This window comes from Homalodisca vitripennis, chromosome 6 (genome assembly GCF_021130785.1).
Source record: "Homalodisca vitripennis isolate AUS2020 chromosome 6, UT_GWSS_2.1, whole genome shotgun sequence".
Lineage (NCBI taxonomy): Eukaryota > Metazoa > Arthropoda > Insecta > Hemiptera > Cicadellidae > Homalodisca > Homalodisca vitripennis.
In genome coordinates, this window is record NC_060212.1 from 63,207,160 (window position 1) to 63,230,014 (window position 22,855).

Below are 22,855 nucleotides of genomic sequence, written 5' to 3' on the forward strand. Positions count from 1 at the left end.
ATGGGGATCATCTCCTCAGTCTGGTGGCTCTAGACATAAAAACCACCATTGTTCAAATTTGACCCAGATGTACCATGGTTAACTACGACTGACTCAATATAGTTTGGAGTACTACAGCTTCAACGTGGGCAGAATCAAACAAGTGTTCAACATCGTCATCGATGTGATATTTGGAGATCATCTCCCCAGTCTAGTAGTTCTTGACATATAAATCATCATTGTTGTACAAATTTTTACCAGATGTACCATGGTTAACTGCTAGTGTGACTCATTGCAGATGGGAGTTCTATAGCTTCAACGTGGACAGAAAAAACAAGAGTTCAACATCGTCATCGAAGTGATATTTGGGGAACATCTCCCTAGTCTGGCGGCTCTTGACAGAGAGACCATCATTATTGTACATATTTTAACGAGATATACCATGGTTAACTGCAACTGTGACTCATTGCAGGTGGGAGTACACAGCTTCAACGTGGACAGAAAAAACAAGAGTTAAATATCGTCATCGAAGTGATATTTGGAGATAATCTCCCCAGTCTGGTAGTTCTTGACATGGAAATCATCATTTTTGTACAAAATTTAAACAGATGTACCATGGTTAACAGCGACTGTGACTCATTGCAGGTGGGAGTACTACAGGTTCAACGTGGACAGAAAAAACAAGAGTTCAACATCGTCATCGAAGTGATATTTGGGGAACATCTCCCTAGTCTGGCGGCTCTTGACAGAGAGACCATCATTATTGTACATATTTTAACGAGATATACCATGGTTAACTGCAACTGTGACTCATTGCAGGTGGGAGTACACAGCTTCAACGTGGACAGAAAAAACAAGAGTTCAGCATCGTCATCAAAGTGATATATGGGGATCATCTCCCCAGTCTGGTGGCTCTAGACATAAAAACCACCATTGTTCAAATTTGACCCAGATGTACCATGGTTAACTACGACTGACTCAATATAGTTTGGAGTACTACAGCTTCAACGTGGGCAGAATCAAACAAGTGTTCAACATCGTCATCGATGTGATATTTGGAGATCATCTCCCCAGTCTAGTAGTTCTTGACATATAAATCATCATTGTTGTACAAATTTTTACCAGATGTACCATGGTTAACTGCTAGTGTGACTCATTGCAGATGGGAGTTCTACAGCTTCAACGTGGACAGAAAAAACAAGAGTTCAACATCGTCATCGAAGTGATATTTGGGGAACATCTCCCTAGTCTGGCGGCTCTTGACAGAGAGACCATCATTATTGTACATATTTTAACGAGATATACCATGGTTAACTGCAACTGTGACTCATTGCAGGTGGGAGTACACAGCTTCAACGTGGACAGAAAAAACAAGAGTTAAATATCGTCATCGAAGTGATATTTGGATATAATCTCCCCAGTCTGGTAGTTCTTGACATGGAAATCATCATTTTTGTACAAAATTTAAACAGATGTACCATGGTTAACAGCGACTGTGACTCATTGCAGGTGGGAGTACTACATCTTCAACGTGAACAGAAAAAAACAAGAGTTCAACATCGTCGTCGAAGTGATATTTGGGGAACATCTCCCTAGTCTGGCGGCTCTTGACAGAGAGACCATCATTATTGTACATATTTTAACGAGATATACCATGGTTAACTGCAACTGTGACTCATTGCAGGTGGGAGTACACAGCTTCAACGTGGACAGAAAAAACAAGAGTTCAGCATCGTCATCAAAGTGATATATGGGGATCATCTCCCCAGTCTGGTGGCTCTAGACATAAAAACCACCATTGTTCAAATTTGACCCAGATGTACCATGGTTAACTACGACTGACTCAATATAGTTTGGAGTACTACAGCTTCAACGTGGGCAGAATCAAACAAGTGTTCAACATCGTCATCGATGTGATATTTGGAGATCATCTCCCCAGTCTGGTAGTTCTTGACATATAAATCATCATTGTTGTACAAATTTTTACCAGATGTACCATGGTTAACTGCTAGTGTGACTCATTGCAGATGGGAGTTCTACAGCTTCAACGTGGACAGAAAAAACAAGAGTTCAACATCGTCATCGAAGTGATATTTGGGTAACATCTCCCTAGTCTGGTGGTTCTTGACATAGAAATCATCATTTTTGTAAACAAATATAAACAGATGTACCATGGTTAACTGCTAGTATGACTCATTGCAGGTGGGAGTACTACATCTTCAACGTGAATAGAAAAAAACAAGAGTTCAACATCGTCGTCGAAGTGATATTTGGAGATCATCCCCCAGTCTGGTGGTTCTTGACATAGAAATCATCATTTTTGTAAACAAATGTAAAGAGATGTACCATGGTTAACTGCTTGTGTGACTCATTGTAGGTGGGAGTACTACATCCTCAACGTGGACAGAAAAAACAAGAGTTCAACATCGTCATCAAAGTGATATATGGGGATCATCTCCCCAGTCTGGTGGCTCTAGACATAAAAACCACCATTGTTCAAATTTGACCCAGATGTACCATGGTTAACTACGACTGACTCAATATAGTTTGGAGTACTACAGCTTCAACGTGGGCAGAATCAAACAAGTGTTCAACATCGTCATCGATGTGATATTTGGAGATCATCTCCCCAGTCTAGTAGTTCTTGACATATAAATCATCATTGTTGTACAAATTTTTACCAGATGTACCATGGTTAACTGCTAGTGTGACTCATTGCAGATGGGAGTTCTACAGCTTCAACGTGGACAGAAAAAACAAGAGTTCAACATCGTCATCGAAGTGATATTTGGGGAACATCTCCCTAGTCTGGCGGCTCTTGACAGAGAGACCATCATTATTGTACATATTTTAACGAGATATACCATGGTTAACTGCAACTGTGACTCATTGCAGGTGGGAGTACACAGCTTCAACGTGGACAGAAAAAAACAAGAGTTAAATATCGTCATCGAAGTGATATTTGGAGATAATCTCCCCAGTCTGGTAGTTCTTGACATGGAAATCATCATTTTTGTACAAAATTTAAACAGATGTACCATGGTTAACAGCGACTGTGACTCATTGCAGGTGGGAGTACTACATCTTCAACGTGAACAGAAAAAAAAACAAGAGTTCAACATCGTCGTCGAAGTGATATTTGGGGAACATCTCCCTAGTCTGGCGGCTCTTGACAGAGAGACCATCATTATTGTACATATTTTAACGAGATATACCATGGTTAACTGCAACTGTGACTCATTGCAGGTGGGAGTACACAGCTTCAACGTGGACAGAAAAAACAAGAGTTCAGCATCGTCATCAAAGTGATATATGGGGATCATCTCCCCAGTCTGGTGGCTCTAGACATAAAAACCACCATTGTTCAAATTTGACCCAGATGTACCATGGTTAACTACGACTGACTCAATATAGTTTGGAGTACTACAGCTTCAACGTGGGCAGAATCAAACAAGTGTTCAACATCGTCATCGATGTGATATTTGGAGATCATCTCCCCAGTCTGGTAGTTCTTGACATATAAATCATCATTGTTGTACAAATTTTTACCAGATGTACCATGGTTAACTGCTAGTGTGACTCATTGCAGATGGGAGTTCTACAGCTTCAACGTGGACAGAAAAAACAAGAGTTCAACATCGTCATCGAAGTGATATTTGGGTAACATCTCCCTAGTCTGGTGGTTCTTGACATAGAAATCATCATTTTTGTAAACAAATATAAACAGATGTACCATGGTTAACTGCTAGTATGACTCATTGCAGGTGGGAGTACTACATCTTCAACGTGAATAGAAAAAAACAAGAGTTCAACATCGTCGTCGAAGTGATATTTGGAGATCATCCCCCAGTCTGGTGGTTCTTGACATAGAAATCATCATTTTTGTAAACAAATGTAAAGAGATGTACCATGGTTAACTGCTTGTGTGACTCATTGTAGGTGGGAGTACTACATCTTCAACGTGGACAGAAAAAACAAGAGTTCAACATCGTCATCAAAGTGATATATGGGGATCATCTCCCCAGTCTGGTGGCTCTAGACATAAAAACCACCATTGTTCAAATTTGACCCAGATGTACCATGGTTAACTACGACTGACTCAATATAGTTTGGAGTACTACAGCTTCAACGTGGGCAGAATCAAACAAGTGTTCAACATCGTCATCGATGTGATATTTGGAGATCATCTCCCCAGTCTAGTAGTTCTTGACATATAAATCATCATTGTTGTACAAATTTTTACCAGATGTACCATGGTTAACTGCTAGTGTGACTCATTGCAGATGGGAGTTCTACAGCTTCAACGTGGACAGAAAAAACAAGAGTTCAACATCGTCATCGAAGTGATATTTGGGGAACATCTCCCTAGTCTGGCGGCTCTTGACAGAGAGACCATCATTATTGTACATATTTTAACGAGATATACCATGGTTAACTGCAACTGTGACTCATTGCAGGTGGGAGTACACAGCTTCAACGTGGACAGAAAAAACAAGAGTTAAATATCGTCATCGAAGTGATATTTGGAGATAATCTCCCCAGTCTGGTAGTTCTTGACATGGAAATCATCATTTTTGTACAAAATTTAAACAGATGTACCATGGTTAACAGCGACTGTGACTCATTGCAGGTGGGAGTACTACATCTTCAACGTGAACAGAAAAAAAACAAGAGTTCAACATCGTCGTCGAAGTGATATTTGGGGAACATCTCCCTAGTCTGGCGGCTCTTGACAGAGAGACCATCATTATTGTACATATTTTAACGAGATATACCATGGTTAACTGCAACTGTGACTCATTGCAGGTGGGAGTACACAGCTTCAACGTGGACAGAAAAAACAAGAGTTCAGCATCGTCATCAAAGTGATATATGGGGATCATCTCCCCAGTCTGGTGGCTCTAGACATAAAAACCACCATTGTTCAAATTTGACCCAGATGTACCATGGTTAACTACGACTGACTCAATATAGTTTGGAGTACTACAGCTTCAACGTGGGCAGAATCAAACAAGTGTTCAACATCGTCATCGATGTGATATTTGGAGATCATCTCCCCAGTCTAGTAGTTCTTGACATATAAATCATCATTGTTGTACAAATTTTTACCAGATGTACCATGGTTAACTGCTAGTGTGACTCATTGCAGATGGGAGTTCTACAGCTTCAACGTGGACAGAAAAAACAAGAGTTCAACATCGTCATCGAAGTGATATTTGGGGAACATCTCCCTAGTCTGGCGGCTCTTGACAGAGAGACCATCATTATTGTACATATTTTAACGAGATATACCATGGTTAACTGCAACTGTGACTCATTGCAGGTGGGAGTACACAGCTTCAACGTGGACAGAAAAAACAAGAGTTAAATATCGTCATCGAAGTGATATTTGGAGATAATCTCCCCAGTCTGGTAGTTCTTGACATGGAAATCATCATTTTTGTACAAAATTTAAACAGATGTACCATGGTTAACAGCGACTGTGACTCATTGCAGGTGGGAGTACTACATCTTCAACGTGAACAGAAAAAAACAAGAGTTCAACATCGTCGTCGAAGTGATATTTGGGGAACATCTCCCTAGTCTGGCGGCTCTTGACAGAGAGACCATCATTATTGTACATATTTTAACGAGATATACCATGGTTAACTGCAACTGTGACTCATTGCAGGTGGGAGTACACAGCTTCAACGTGGACAGAAAAAACAAGAGTTCAGCATCGTCATCAAAGTGATATATGGGGATCATCTCCCCAGTCTGGTGGCTCTAGACATAAAAACCACCATTGTTCAAATTTGACCCAGATGTACCATGGTTAACTACGACTGACTCAATATAGTTTGGAGTACTACAGCTTCAACGTGGGCAGAATCAAACAAGTGTTCAACATCGTCATCGATGTGATATTTGGAGATCATCTCCCCAGTCTGGTAGTTCTTGACATATAAATCATCATTGTTGTACAAATTTTTACCAGATGTACCATGGTTAACTGCTAGTGTGACTCATTGCAGATGGGAGTTCTACAGCTTCAACGTGGACAGAAAAAACAAGAGTTCAACATCGTCATCGAAGTGATATTTGGGGAACATCTCCCTAGTCTGGCGGCTCTTGACAGAGAGACCATCATTATTGTACATATTTTAACGAGATATACCATGGTTAACTGCAACTGTGACTCATTGCAGGTGGGAGTACACAGCTTCAACGTGGACAGAAAAAACAAGAGTTAAATATCGTCATCGAAGTGATATTTGGAGATAATCTCCCCAGTCTGGTAGTTCTTGACATGGAAATCATCATTTTTGTACAAAATTTAAACAGATGTACCATGGTTAACAGCGACTGTGACTCATTGCAGGTGGGAGTACTACAGCTTCAACGTGGGCAGAATCAAACAAGAGTTCAACATCGTCATCGAAGTGATATTTGGAGAACATCTCCCCAGTATGGTGGCTCTTGACAACCTCAGAATGATTGACTGCTTTCATGGTGAGCAACTTGTTAATGCTAAGTGTTCTTTAAAGTTGATTTGACAACCTTTCACACAACAAACCATGGTTGATCATATTTTGACAAAATCCCCATGAAAATCCCATTACTCTGACCAACCCTGAAATCAGCCGCTTAATCGTGATTATCAGTTTCTTCAAAGCTGATGAAATCTATGACACAAATATTGGCAATCACATATGAGACTGAATTATAAGATTATACAGCTAAAAGAGCAGATAACACTTTGTAATTAAAAGCTGCTGGACTTGAAGTACATTGTCATACTCCGGTCGTTATATTGGAAAATGTGCAAAGACATCTTCAAATATAAAATAGAACTTATACAGAGTGTCCCAGAACTCTCTACCATAATTTAAAGATATTATTACTGGATCAAATATAAACTAAAATATCGTTCTCAAACTTTCGAACCCCCAATAACAACCCGGACAGTTGCCATTTTTTTACTTAATTAAATACTTTTAATTTGAGAACCGCTTGTTGAAATCAGCTGTTTTAATATTAGCTATCCTAATCAGCTGATTATTTAGGCTTACCGAGTAATCATGCAACTTCTTTGGTACTAACGTTATAAATAAAATCTTGGATATTTCGGTCTCACTGTGGAAAGCCATGTTCAGATGCTAAACCAAGACTAGCATTGTCAATAATGCACATCCACTTATAAAAATGAGTCCGTCTATTGACAGGACCGTATAGTGATGGAAGCTCAACCAATCAACAAGCATTGCTAATAAGCAATAAATATAACAATCAGCGATTAGTCTGACTTTTATCACAACCTGTCGGTTTTTTGCTAATCTAACACTGCCATCTTTGTTGAAGTTATTTTCTTTCTTGATTATCTCTGTGGTCCCATATCATGTCAGAATAGGCTACAAATAGATAAAATACAAACATATAAAACTGGGCTACCAGCCTTACATCATAGGAATGTTTGATAAAATATGTTATTAAATGACGTAATATCAAAATTAATGTTGACTTAAAAAAAGGAAGAAGTGTTGGAGTCCAGTGAATAACCCAACTCCACATCTGTGGACTGAAGTTCACGAAATTCAACAATTACGCCTGCTGATGTGGTCCTGCCTACATGGGGGGGGGGGAATTTGATATTCATATCACTTCGAGAATACATTAGACACCTAAAATAACAGAATGTGAAAAAATCAGCCTTAGCAGAAACAGCAATCTTAGATCATAATTTGGATAAACAAGAACTTAAAACATTCCATTCTATTATCAAATGATAATAAGAAACATTTCAGAAATAATAATCAAGTTAGAAAATAGTTTTAACAAATAAGACAGCGTCAGATTATCAAATAGCTGGCCATCTGTGATAAGTAAGTTCATTCGAGTGCTGATTGGATACATCTCTATCAATCACAAATAGCTCGACCCTTCCTCACACAGTGAAATTAAATGAAATATTACTTTATTCAAGGCAAAATTGGCTCATTGTACTTTCTTACATATAATCTCATATCAAAACCAAAACGAAGTGTTTATCTCAAACAATAACATTCCATTTATTTTTTTTTTCAATTAACAACTAAAAATACAGCTTTGTTTAGGAATATCAACTAAACCAATTTTATAATAAAGAAAAGTAAATAGCCCATGCACATACTAAATTCAAAATAATAATAATGCACATAACGTACTCTCCTCAAACATGTTCACACAAGTCAGAGCAACCGCACTCAAGAGTCCTACGCCGACCCCGTCCCAACCCAGGGCCTCCAACCACCCTCTCCAGGTACTTTTAGGGGTCCCTCAGTGACGCCTTGAACTGAGGGCGATTCTCTAAGGATGTTATGCTAAGGGAAGGAATTTCATAGATGGCATGCCGTCACCATATCATGTAGTACATAGCAGTCGTGTGCATGCCATATCTTCACCACTTTGAGCGAAAAGTCAGAAAATTTTCTAGAAGTAATTTGGAAAACCAGAATTTAAAATTGTCATCTAAAATCATTTAACTTCAGAATGTTTGACTTCATGTGTTTGGTGGAAACTGGTGCATGTTTGTCATAGGTATAGCCCTAGTATGGTGATTTTCAACGATTTCGATAATTATCATCGACAGATTGATACGTCTGTAGATTCTGCCTTGGGGTTGAAAAACATCATACATAAAAGAATCCTTGCCTATTTTTTTTATTTCTGAATTTAATAAATTTTACTTTTTACTCTGGAAGTACACATTATCTTCACGTCAAGATCACGCCTGGAATGGAGGCCGCCCAAGATGCGTCACGTCAGAGAGATCAGTAACAACTAGAAGGCAGAATATAGACACGTTAATTGAGTCGAACATTGTTATCAGTTGCCTAGTATTAAATCTGACTTGTTTTAGTGAGTTAATACTTAAAGTCTCTCTTTCATGACCAAGACTCAACTGTAGCCCAGCAAGTGGTGTAACAGAGCATTTTCTAAGTCTATCAGATGTCCTAATCCTGGTAGGCTTATAGCACATAACTACATCCGGTGCAGATAAACCAATTTCTATGAAAAAGAACTTAAGCTTGGCCGAGTATTCAGAGGGATATGCAGACAACAGCCTACACATGAGACCCTCTCTGACATAAACTGAAACTACATTCCTAAGCGGATATGCATAAGTGTACTGGCTCTGCCAGTTTTGGTTTAACATTTTTGACTAGAAATGGCTCTCCCCAGCGATGCCGTATTAGCTCAAGATTTTAAATGTGTGTAGTAAATACGGAAAAACTTTAGATTATTTTCTCTTGAATGTCGAATTCTCACGTAAAAAGGTGTCTGAAGTTGGATAATTCGAGTCAAGGGTGTATAAAAAAAACTTCTTTTTGAACATTGCTTCATTAAGTTTAATTTTTGTCAATTTTAAATGATCTAGTTCATTTTAAAAACATAGCTGACATGAAAAATTTTTTTTGATGTATGTACTGTATATTTTCTTTTTTTAAGTGCAACAAAATGCAAAGAAGTCAAGGCTAAACTTGCTTGCGTCTTTTCAGGACTTTTCAAGCGGGAAAATCGAAGTAGAATTATCTTGGCCACCCTTGTTAGCAATGAATAAAAGAGTTTTCCTCATGAAAGTACATTGCTTAGAGGAAAACGCTTTCAGTTAAACCTACCAGAATATTTACTTGATACCTACGTAACCCTGTAGTTGACTGTATTTCCTTTTTGGGCCTACTTTTCCTTACCAACACTTTTTTTCCTTGGCTCATCAATTGCGGTAACAAACTTACAAATATTTAAATTTTAAAGAGGCTATTTAAGACGTAAGAGTCTGTTTAAATTTTATTATAACAAACCATATAAAATTCCACTCAGTTAGTTAAGACAGCCTGAAAAACCAAAACAAGACTGAAATATATTATGAAAGTGTTTGTTATAGAGACAGTTGTGTTATTGGTGAAATGAGACAAAGTCCTATCCGTGAAACTATATTCGTTTTCTATGATCATCCTATTATTTTATGTAAAATATGAAAGAGACAAATATTTTGTTGGTTATATCGTATTTCTTAACATAGTTTACCCAACTCGATCAAAAAATGTCTTAACTTAGAAAATATGTTTGTCTAGACAAAATCCCTTTCGTAGGTGCATCTTCTCATCTGTAATGGATTACCAACAAAGATGTCTTAACTTAGAAAATATGTTTGTCTAGACAAAATCCCTTTCGTAGGTGCATCTTCTCATCTGTAATGGATTACCAACAAAAATGTCTTAACTTAGAAAATATGTTTGTCTAGACAAAATCCCTTTCGTAGGTGCATCTTCTCATCTGTAATGGATTACCAACAAAAATGTCTTAACTTAGAAAATATGTTTGTCTAGACAAAATCCCTTTCGTAGGTGCATCTTCTCATCTGTAATGGATTACCAACAAAAATGTCTTAACTTAGAAAATATGTTTGTCTAGACAAAATCCCTTTCGTAGGTGCATCTTCTCATCTGTAATGGATTACCAACAAAAATGTCTTAACTTAGAAAATATGTTTGTCTAGACAAAATCCCTTCCGTAGATGCATCTTCTCATCTGTAATGGATTACCAACAAAGATGTCTTAACTTAGAAAATATGTTTGTCTAGACAAAATCCCTTTCGTAGGTGCATCTTCTCATCTGTAATGGATTACCAACAAAAATGTCTTAACTTAGAAAATATGTTTGTCTAGACAAAATCCCTTTCGTAGGTGCATCTTCTCATCTGTAATGGATTACCAACAAAAATGTCTTAACTTAGAAAATATGTTTGTCTAGACAAAATCCCTTTCGTAGGTGCATCTTCTCATCTGTAATGGATTACCAACAAAAATGTCTTAACTTAGAAAATATGTTTGTCTAGACAAAATCCCTTTCGTAGGTGCATCTTCTCATCTGTAATGGATTACCAACAAAAATGTCTTAATTTAGAAAATATGTTTGTCTAGACAAAATCCCTTTCGTAGGTGCATCTTCTCATCTGTAATGGATTACCAACAAAAATGTCTTAACTTAGAAAATATGTTTGTCTAGACAAAATCCCTTTCGTAGGTGCATCTTCTCATCTGTAATGGATTACCAACAAAAATGTCTTAACTCAGAAAATATGTTTGTCTAGACAAAATCCCTTCCGTAGATGCATCTTCTCATCTGTAATGGATTACCAACAAAGATGTCTTAACTTAGAAAATATGTTTGTCTAGACAAAATCCCTTTCGTAGGTGCATCTTCTCATCTGTAATGGATTACCAACAAAAATGTCTTAACTTAGAAAATATGTTTGTCTAGACAAAATCCCTTTCGTAGGTGCATCTTCTCATCTGTAATGGATTACCAACAAAAATGTCTTAACTTAGAAAATATGTTTGTCTAGACAAAATCCCTTCCGTAGATGCATCTTCTCATCTGTAATGGATTACCAACAAAAATGTCTTAACTTAGAAAATATGTTTGTCTAGACAAAATCCCTTCCGTAGATGCATCTTCTCATCTGTAATGGATTACCAACAAAAATTTCTTAACTTAGAAAATATGTTTGTCTAGACAAAATCCCTTTCGTAGGTGCATCTTCTCATCTGTAATGGATTACCAACAAAAATGTCTTAACTTAGAAAATATGTTTGCCTAGACAAAATCCCTTTCGTAGGTGCATCTTCTCATCTGTAATGGATTACCAACAGTTTGACATTTAATTATGATAGGAAGGGGTGCCTTTGGTCCCCTTCAATATTTGACATTGCTATCAAAGATGTCCGATGCATTAATACACCCACGCTATAAACATTTGCAGTAATTTTTTCTTAGCTTAATTAGAAAAATTCACAAATACATATTTTTATGTTATTTCTCTATAAAATATTCTTGCCAGTAACAGCCAGTAAAAATATAAGTATTCAAACAATAACTTTTGGAACTTTTGTTTAGTAAAATTCTAACTTGTCTAATCTAAGAATGCAGCTTCAAGGAGTTCTACCTTTTAGTTTCTATAATCATGTCTATGAAGAGTGAAAATTACATAAAAAAGATGAAAAAATGTTCTATCCATTATATTTGCTGGAAATAACCAGACCTAATATACATTTGCTGTTTGTTAACAACCAGACTTAAAATACATCTGTTGTTTGTTAAACAACCAGAGCCAATAACATCTATTGTTTGTTAAACAACCAAACCTAATACACATTTATTGTTTGTTAACAACCAGACTTAATATACATCTGTTGTTTGTTAAACAGCCAGAGCCAATAACATCTATTGTTTGTTAAACAACCAGAGCCAATAACATATATTGTTTGTTAAACAACCAGAGCCAATAACATCTATTGTTTGTTAAACAACCAGAGCCAATAACATTTATTGTTTGTTAAACAACCAGAGCCAATAACATATATTGTTTGTTAAACAACTAGAGACAATAACATACATTGTTTGTTAAACAACCAGAGCCAATAACATATATTGTTTGTTAAACAACCAAACCTAATACACATTTATTGTTTGTTAGCAGCCAGACCTAACATACGATATACCTATATAAATCGTACATCTAGTTTTTCTTAAGGGGATTCCCTACTGAAACTAGTGATTTTCTTTAAAACGTGTTTTATGATTATAATATGTACGTATATATTTGGGTTTCTTTGGTCCTAGAATAATGATTTCCACTGTTATATTTAAAAAATATATATATACTTACCCCCTTTTTGGAATTTTTTGAGTTGTTTTTTAGAAAAATACATGGGATTTTGAATGTCTTATAACTTTGTAACTAATGAACCAATATTGTTGTTTATTATCTCATTTTTAAGAACATGACAATTACTAAGTTTTTGTGCATGCTCAAGTTTATGTCTCAAATAGTTTTAAATTTATGGCTTTACAAAAACATTTTTAAACATTCTTTAGAAATAGTATTTTTATTTATTTTTTATTTAAACTTTTGTTTAACATGTAATAATATCCATGCACAAAAAGTTTTACAAAATTATAAATAATATGTAATAAAAGTTTCACTGCGTTAGCTTTAATAGTTAAAAAGTTATAAGAACTTTTGTGTGAAAAATATAAAAAATTTAAATCTGCGGGAATCAGCGTTTGAAGTTTACACAAGCTATTTAGTAGCTATAGATGAAAGTAACTTACCATACTGGTACTTGTAGTCGTTGAATGGTATATTTATATATTGAAGACATATGTAGGCCTAATAAACTACCAAAAAGAAAGAGAAAAGGCTATATTTGCTATATTATCACTAAAAAAAGGATGGCTGGAGTCTGGTTCTGGCACTGGCTGACTGGACCAAAGGTTGGTGTGCGTGCTCCTCTTCAAATATTTTTTTCACAGTGATGAAAAGTTATATTATAATAAATGTTATTTTTTATGGTTTCTTATAAGCCATAGAAGTAAAATAAATATAAAAGTTAATTTCAATTTTTTTTGTCAAAATTGGTCATTTTTCAGTAGGGAATCCCCTTAAACATATATATATATATATATACAACAAAAAAAAAATATATATATATATATATATATATTGTATGTTAAACAACGACCAAAATTTTTTTTGTATTGATGTACTGAAATATTAAATAACACAATATACCCAGCTTGTATCATATGCTAATAATGCTATGTTTAGTTGTAAGCTGATCATATTAAAATACCTAATCACAAGTCAGGAGTTCTGTATTGTCCTTTGAGAAGAATTTCTGTATCAGCGATGTTTCGACACAGTAAAACTGGCACATGCAGAAATGTTATTAGTTATTACAGAATACAAATTACTGTATGTGGTGTTTATTATACAGAGAAGAAGAAGGAGGAATGTCTCCCGACACAGTTTCTGTGCAGCAACTCAACTCTGTGTATCGACCGCACATGCAGAAATGTTATTAGTTATTACAGAATACAAATTACTGTATGTGGTGTTTATTATACAGAGAAGAAGAAGGAGGAATGTCTCCCGACACAGTTTCTGTGCAGCAACTCAACTCTGTGTATCGACCGCACATGCAGAAATGTTATTAGTTATTACAGAATACAAATTACTGTATGTGGTGTTTATTATACAGAGAAGAAGAAGGAGGAATGTCTCCCGACACAGTTTCTGTGCAGCAACTCAACTCTGTGTATCGACCGCACATGCAGAAATGTTATTAGTTATTACAGAATACAAATTACTGTATGTGGTGTTTATTATACAGAGAAGAAGAAGGAGGAATGTCTCCCGACACAGTTTCTGTGCAGCAACTCAACTCTGTGTATCGACCGCACATGCAGAAATGTTATTAGTTATTACAGAATACAAATTACTGTATGTGGTGTTTATTATACAGAGAAGAAGAAGGAGGAATGTCTCCCGACACAGTTTCTGTGCAGCAACTCAACTCTGTGTATCGACCGCACATGCAGAAATGTTATTAGTTATTACAGAATACAAATTACTGTATGTGGTGTTTATTATACAGAGAAGAAGAAGGAGGAATGTCTCCCGACACAGTTTCTGTGCAGCAACTCAACACTGTGTATCGACCGCACATGCAGAAATGTTATTAGTTATTACAGAATACAAATTACTGTATGTGGTGTTTATTATACAGAGAAGAAGAAGGAGGAATGTCTCCCGACACAGTTTCTGTGCAGCAACTCAACACTGTGTATCGACCGCACATGCAGAAATGTTATTAGTTATTACAGAATACAAATTACTGTATGTGGTGTTTATTATACAGAGAAGAAGAAGGAGGAATGTCTCCCGACACAGTTTCTGTGCAGCAACTCAACTCTGTGTATCGACCGCACATGCAGAAATGTTATTAGTTATTACAGAATACAAATTACTGTATGTGGTGTTTATTATACAGAGAAGAAGAAGGAGGAATGTCTCCCGACACAGTTTCTGTGCAGCAACTCAACTCTGTGTATCGACCACCACCAGGTCTGCGATATGAGCCTGGACTGTCCGGACGGGTATGATGAGCATCAGAACTGCGGTGAGTGATTAACAATAACTTGTTTAAAAACTTTTATTTTTTCATACGCAAATTTAATGTACGGCTCTAACATATATGACAGGACCCAATTTTAATTACGCAACAATAAGTTAAAATCGTAATATGATTCTTTGTTGAAAGTGTATTATTGACAGTAAAAGGTTTGATAGGATAATATAATTACGGACACATTGCCTTCGTTATATGTTCAAAAGGTATATCACAACGTTTCGAGGATTGGAATCCATCTATATATTCGTCAGTGTCCCACTTTTAATCCGTGCTTGTGTGATGTGTGATTGTGTTTCTCGTACTCGCGACTTGTGCTCGTGGACTTGCATTCTCTGCAGTGACAACGCCTGGACTAGACTCCAAGCACCTTTTGGGTATGTTTGAACCCTTTTCTTTCCCTTCTTTCTGTTCTTTATTTTTGTATGTACTAATTACCTCACCCACCTGACGAAGAGGATAGATTTTAATCCTCGAAACGTTGTGTTATACCTTTTTTAAACCATGTATTATACCTTGTTTTAAACATATAACGATGGAAAATATCCGAAATCCTGTAATGTGATGTTGTGTTATCATTGTACGAAATTAGAAAGCAACCACCGAAAAATAATTTGTCTGAATACTGAGTGGAGTGGGGGCGAATTTTAAAGCAACCATGCATCACTTATGAGCTTAGTCCCTCCAGAATATCAAGATTTACATTATACTGTTTTGAATAGCAGGCGTGCCAATCGCACAAATAGTGCGGACTTGGCCATTTCTTGAATTGTAATACAAATAACTTGTATTAAGCTATTTAGTAAAAATTAAACTTTATGAACTTTTCTTCATTTTAAAAAGATGATATTGGTAATACTCACTGAAAGAAAGATAACCTTGAGCATTTTTCAAGGATTATTACTTATTATATTATCCATAAAATAATTGTGTAAAACGTGTTTATAATTTATTATTAAAAAAGGCAAGTCACTTCCTCGCTTCGGTCACCAGCTCCAACTTACTGACCTGATTTTCGCAACTGCATCATTTCAATTACGTTATATTACTGTCCTCACAGTTAAACAATTTTCTACAATTTCATGTATCGGTGGGATGTTTCTCACCCTATGTAGTTATAATAAGTATTGACATTGTCTAAGAGTTTCCATAGACATAGAGCACAATTTCTTCTCAAGTTGTTCATTGTTCGCTTTTTGATTTTCAAAACATTATCCTTTTAAACCTAGGAGCATTTGAGACCAGAACGCCGTACTCTGGCAGCTTTGATGTTTTTGCTAGCTACTGGAGCGCCCTAATACAATTTTGTCGTTATTGGATTGTGCTTTTTTCAATACATAATGTGCTGCCATCTATCCATATATAATTAAAAGAATTAATGGTTTTTTGTACGGTCATTTTACGATATTAAAACTAATGTTTTGTTTGTATTGGTAAAACTAACATTTTTACCAATAGACAACTCTTAAACTCTGGATGTGGCTTTTGTAGATTTCAAATACATCCTGCTATAGGGATATAGGACCCCATGTTAGTACAGTACTACAAATTCAATCACATAGCTACAAACTTAGCTGTAAAAACTATTATTAAAAGCTTGTAGGCTGTGCCCTGTATAACATTCTTCGTATCACAAAATACTTATTGTTCTCCCTGCTTTTTGTCCACAGACAAGGTGAACGTAGAGGGGAGCAGGTGTAACTTTGAGTCCGGAATGTGTGGGTGGAACAATGACAATGAAAATAGGATGAACTGGACGCTCCACTCCGGACCCACGGAGACGGACCACACCGGACCCAGTGTGGATCACACGTACAAGAATATCACTGGTGAGTAGATGTAACTTTGAGTCCGGAATGTGTGGGTGGAACAATGACAATGAAAATAGGATGAACTGGACGCTCCAATCCGGACCCACGGAGACGGACCACACCGGACCCAGTGTGGATCACACGTACAAGAATATCACTGGTGAGTAGATGTAACTTTCAGTCCGGAATGTGTGGGTGGCACAGTAAAGAAGGACAACTGGACGAACAGAATCCTTCACTCTGTACCCACGGAGACATTCCACACATATAAGAATTTCATTTGTAAGTGTACGGCCTCGAAAACATTCGTTCTTATTTCAAAAACAAGAATGTGCCGATTTTTAGTACGACCAAACAGGATATAAGTATAATAGAGGCATAACACTCATTTATTTAAAAAATTTATATTTTTAGTCTACCATATCTGAATGTCTAAACTGAACTTAGATATTCAATTAATGTCTTGGCAGAATCACGTGTGCTTAGTTTCAAAAAGGTCTATTCATTTTTCAAGCATCAAAATTTAGAATTCTAGAATTTCAATGTTAGAGTTGTTATTTATTGAATAACACTAGGCAACACGGACCGGTATAGTATATTGCATCTGTCTCTTAAGAAAACGAATCGCAGTCTGTTTAATTAAGTAATGCATGTTGTGAGCAGAAGGATGGAGTAGGAGGGTCTGGCAACTTTGGCACTCCAGGTGAACTGGCATAGTACCAACTGCTGTGTTGTGCCGCCTTGCACGCTGTCAGTAGCAATTTGAAACGTAATTATCTCGTTACAGTAGTTGCTGATAACACTGGCTAGATCATAAATAGAAAGTCTAGAAGGCTTAAGAAAGCGCAGGAAATGTTAGACAAATCATATTTCTATCCGTTTTAATAAAGAAGTTAACCAAGACGTGAAAAGTACAGTAGATGATTGTGGATCTTTTAGCAGTTCTGGAAGTTCAGGCACTGTCTGCCTGTAGGGGAATTGACGGATTTCTATATATTTTTACCCGCATTGGAGCTTAAGTATTATCTGTTGATATTGGCGGATATGTACACAACTTTACCTGCACTGCTGCTTAAATATACTCTGTATAGGCAATGCTACATCTAAGTAGATGCTATACGTAGATTTAGCTGTACGGGAGTTGAAATATTAGTTTTGAACTTGTATGTATTATGATATTGTTCTTGTAGAATTCTAGTTGTTATATAATTTTATAGGTTTTCTCTGGACATTATAATCTTTACAGAAATTATTTTTCAGCCCTAAAGACTGATTCATTAATTTCTTAAATGATGATCTTTTCATAGTAGTGCTATTACGGACCTATTTCATAATTCTGTAACTATGACCAAATCCTTGAACGATCATGCAATGATTCAGACTTTTCTACAATAATCCGTAAAGCTGGATCTTATGCAATCTTTGGTCTAGTCAGTGTCAAGACACCCAAAGGATACAAAGGATTCGGAACTCTGCATTACGCTTCATTTTCTGCCTGAGGAGCTTTGACCGTGTAACTTCTACAAAATGAACTAAACATACTTCCGATGGAAACTATATGCAACGATGACGAACTGCATGATTGACAAGGCCGTGGGATTTCTGTAACAGGGTAAGATCTCTCAGTGCAGCACCCGCCATGATAAACAGCACACTTCCGCAGAGTGAGGCTAAAAGTGGGCAGGAGAGATTTCTCCCCTGTGATATACCATGGACCAAGGACGTGTTATACAATAATCTTCCTGAATTTCTTAGAGATGTTGGGTCTGTTTATACTTTTAAGAACATTTTTCAATATTCTATTTCTTTGTTTTTTGTGTAGAGTCTGGCGAGAGTTGTTCTGCAAACCAGTTGTAATGTACTAAGAACACTCAATATAAATCGCACTGTTGTTTATGTATTGAAGTGTGTTTGTTTCTGTAGGCAAGTACATCTACGTTGAGATGTCGGGTTCAGCGAGACTAGGGGCGGCTTCTATACTGGCCAGTCCACTGTTCAACCCTCCACCCCCGGTCGTTAGCAACATCTCTTCGCGGCACTACAACGCTTGCTATGTGAGTTTTCTGTTTGCATACAATTCTGTGGAATAAGGACAATCTATCCATCCCTAATCATTCCCAGTTTTGACTAATTATATCAGCAATTAGACAGGTAAGGTACAAAACTACAACAAAAGATTGACACCAAACAACGAGTTGGATAGGACAGAACTAAACTTTAACTCGTACTTACCACTGCCACAACTTGGAAACCTGTCGTTTCAGTATCAACAGACATAATTTAAAGAAAGGGTATAAAATTAAATACTACACATAACGAAGCTATGGAAGGAAGGGTTGATTGAATTGAATTTTGAGTTCAGCTTCAGTTCGCCTTCCTTTTATTGCAGTTTACTGCACCTATTTATACGCGTCTCTTATGTCGAAGCGATGTAAATGTTTCGTTTTGAGCTTCTTCGTTGTCGACATTTTTTGGATCTCTTCAGACGAATATGACTCCAGATTCCAGGAGTCAAGTCTGAGACAACGTCAGATACCAGACGCTGGAATAAAAGGAAGGTGGACTGGAGCTAACTCAAAATTCAATATAAATACTACCATACGGAGTGACGTAAAGCTAAGTGATATATATTTGTATAAACTGCGATTGGACATATTCAAAAATTCACGCTGTTCAATCGAAGTTCATGGAAAAAGTTTTGATCACTCTATTATACTTGTTGGCAGACTGTTATGACAGCTTTTGGATCAAACAGTGCATCGTTATTATTCTCCGAGTCAGTTAGAACCATATGCTAAAGTTGAAAATAATGGAAACAGTTATAATATACGCGAATAAACAAAATGTTACTTGTTACGTTACTAACAACATACAGTAATGCATAGTTTTTGATGATGATAGTTTTCTTGTTGTTGTTTTACATTACGGATTGTAACAGCAAAACGGCATTCCTTGCTTTAAGGGTCGAGAGTAGAAGGGAGAGCATCTTAAGAGATGTTTCCCAACTGCTAACACCTATGACGTCACGTCGGCTTGTTACAACCTATTAGAAACGAGGTTAACTATTCATACCACTCAAGAAGACATCTAGCTTAGAGCTTTCAAAAATTTAAACACAAATGAGCTACCGTATTGATTTCCAAACCTCACAGAAATACGTGCCTACTTCTGTTAATAAACAATACAGACGGGTTTTATAACAGCCTTTATATTTATAGTAAACATTAGATTAGTTTTTGACATCTGCATTACATTAATAATCAAATACTACGTACTTAATTTGTGCTAAAATGTACAAATAAAAATATATTTGGACTAAAACTTTTCCTATCTGGGTAAACTCTGTGCTCAATATTGATTCCAGAAAAAGTTCGAATATAAAATGAGAGATGATTTTACAGCTTGCTCTATGGTTACAAGACTATAAATGAAAACGAATGAAAAATGATAGTTAACTTAATTGAACATATGTTTGTGCCATTATAATACAATATTTACACAGACCAGTTGATTACATTTAACAGGGTTTTTATATTAATAACTTGTGTTTAATGCAATGCATTTCTTATTGGAAACCCCTCAAAAATGTCAATTTTCGCATTAGCCTATACAAACTTTTTATGATTTCTAGGATTAAAATATTGATGTAAGAACCTGCCCTGCCCTAGTTCATAACGAAGCCGACAGTGAAAACCGAATCAAAATCCGTTTAGTAGTTTAGAAAATATTGATGCACAAACATGCCAACACAAAAAGCGAATTTAATTTATACGATGTATATTGATCATAACTTTTATTCAATATCTAATTACATTGTAATTAGTGGTGGTGGAAAAGGTGTATTCTTGGTTAGGAAAGCATTATTGTCCAAGAAAAAACACTGCAAGACATATTAATGCTATAAATATTATTCAGATTGAATTAGTAACTGGCCAATTATTGAGGCGCAGGCTACGACACACGGTCAGATCAAGGCGGCACATGCAGGTCCTGGCTGTCTGCCATGTTATGTTATCAAGTACTCTGACGTAAACTCGCCACAAACGTCACACGGCCAATTTATCACCAGGGCTGATTTAATTTCAATCTCCTGCAAAATATTGTACACCGGTAATTATTTCAGTTTATTTCACGTTGCGACTTTAAAACATGACGTCATCTGGTGAGTTATATTTGATGTTCCAGTCATGTTACATTTACTTTTGATGGCCGGACTGAATCAGTAGTTCATTATTTGAGCTGAACCAATGTGTCAATTTGAAGAAACATTCTGAAATGTTATTTCCATCATCATCTCCTTAGTCGTAATGGGGAAACTGTTGAAAAATTAAACTTCCTCATAGTATATTAATTCTGCGAACCAATTTTGATAAGATGCATAACACAGATTACTACGACAACCGTTTTGTAGTTATTTCGTTACCTGTCGATAACCTCAAAATGATTGCGGCAGCTATACGTTCAGTTTTGTCGTCCCCCTGATCGCCAAAACAGCCAAAAACTTTGGATAGAATAAAATAAAAACACATTTACATTAGAAACATATATATACGGGCCCCCGGCAAGAAGAAGTTCTCAACCCACACACAATCCAAAATCTCTTCAATGTGTCCCTAGATTATCCAGATATTACTAACTAATAATTAGACATGATATAGCATGCTTGTATACAAATTGCATATATATTCATGAATAACAATCAACCCATTTTAATCCATTTATTATAGTAACATTTTAAAAATTGTAAGCCTCTCAATATGAAGTAACCACAAGTTAGAGCACAACGAGGCTTCATGATTAAAACCCTAAGCTTGCTTCTAAAGTGACAAATCGGAAAAAAATAAAACTAAACCTTGTGGTAGTGATGGGAGAATCGAATACTTTAAAGAATCGAATACAGTGAATTCGAATTCACCCCTGTATTCGAATATGAATTCGAATACTTGTATTCGAATACTTTTGCTCAGCTGAGCGTTTCTAACAGACAGGTCTAGACCTGTCTTACTTCTTTCCCGCAATCTATTGTTCCTGGGTTATTTCACTTGTTGGTCACGAATTCATCACTGTATTCGAATACTTTGGCTTTTGGTGCCTCGTATAAACAAGTCATACCCATGATATACGAACTTCAGAAGAAATATTTTTGTTTACCTGGTACTTCAGTTCCGTCTGAAAGACTATTTTCCACAGCAGGTCTTGTCACTAATTACCGTAGAAATGGACTGAAGCCAATAATATTTTATATAATTATATTTTATATTATATTATTTATATTTATATATATATACATATATATATATATATATATATATTTTATATTATATTATATTTTATATAATATTTTTTTTTAATACAATAATATTTTGTTTTTACACAACAATATAAAATAAATATTCATATTTGTCTTTATTGCTTAGAACTGTAACTCTTAAATAATATGTATTTTAAAATTTAATAATTATACAATTAATTATACATTTTTTCAAGTATTAAAATTTGTAATTATTTTTTCAAATTATGTATCTCCCCTAAATTATTCTTTTCAAAGTCTCCATATATGTATTCATTTTAAACCTCATATGAATACGAATACAGCTCTTGGATATTTTATTTGAATACTATTCGTCAGAATAAACGAATACTCCAGGTTTGAATTCAATTCTTCCAGAGAAATTGTATTCATTTCCAAAGTATTCGAATTCATTTTGATGTATTCGAATATGTGAATACTCTGGTTGTATTCGAATACTATTCGATTCTGTATTCGATTCTCCCATCACTACCTTGTGGACTGTGGAATAGATCATAGATTATAGATGTACATACCCTGGTTCAACACCACAACTCAGTATTATAAGTGATGAAAATGGCTACAAGTATCACAAATGAATGGTTGAATTGATAATCCTTTTCTAGCAACTACTAGTTCGACTCAATCGTATCAAATGTGTCCCGTTAATCACACATGTATGTTAAAATCAATCTCGGTGTGATTTGATAGCAAAAATACAGTTAATGTGCGCGATTGATATTTTATAATCTAGTACACAATTTTAAATATTCCTTAT

At 35.8% G+C, this 22,855-nt stretch overlaps 1 protein-coding gene across 1 annotated transcript in view; it reads left to right on the forward strand.

The window, feature by feature from the left end:
* Window positions 1–22,855, forward strand: part of LOC124364390 (leukocyte tyrosine kinase receptor-like) — a 151,069-nt gene that overhangs the window by 75,715 nt on the left and 52,499 nt on the right. The window contains 4 exon segments of the mRNA XM_046819825.1: window positions 6,341–6,471; window positions 14,839–14,967; window positions 16,647–16,805; window positions 18,711–18,841. Of these exon segments, the coding sequence (XP_046675781.1) occupies window positions 6,341–6,471; window positions 14,839–14,967; window positions 16,647–16,805; window positions 18,711–18,841 (550 nt within the window).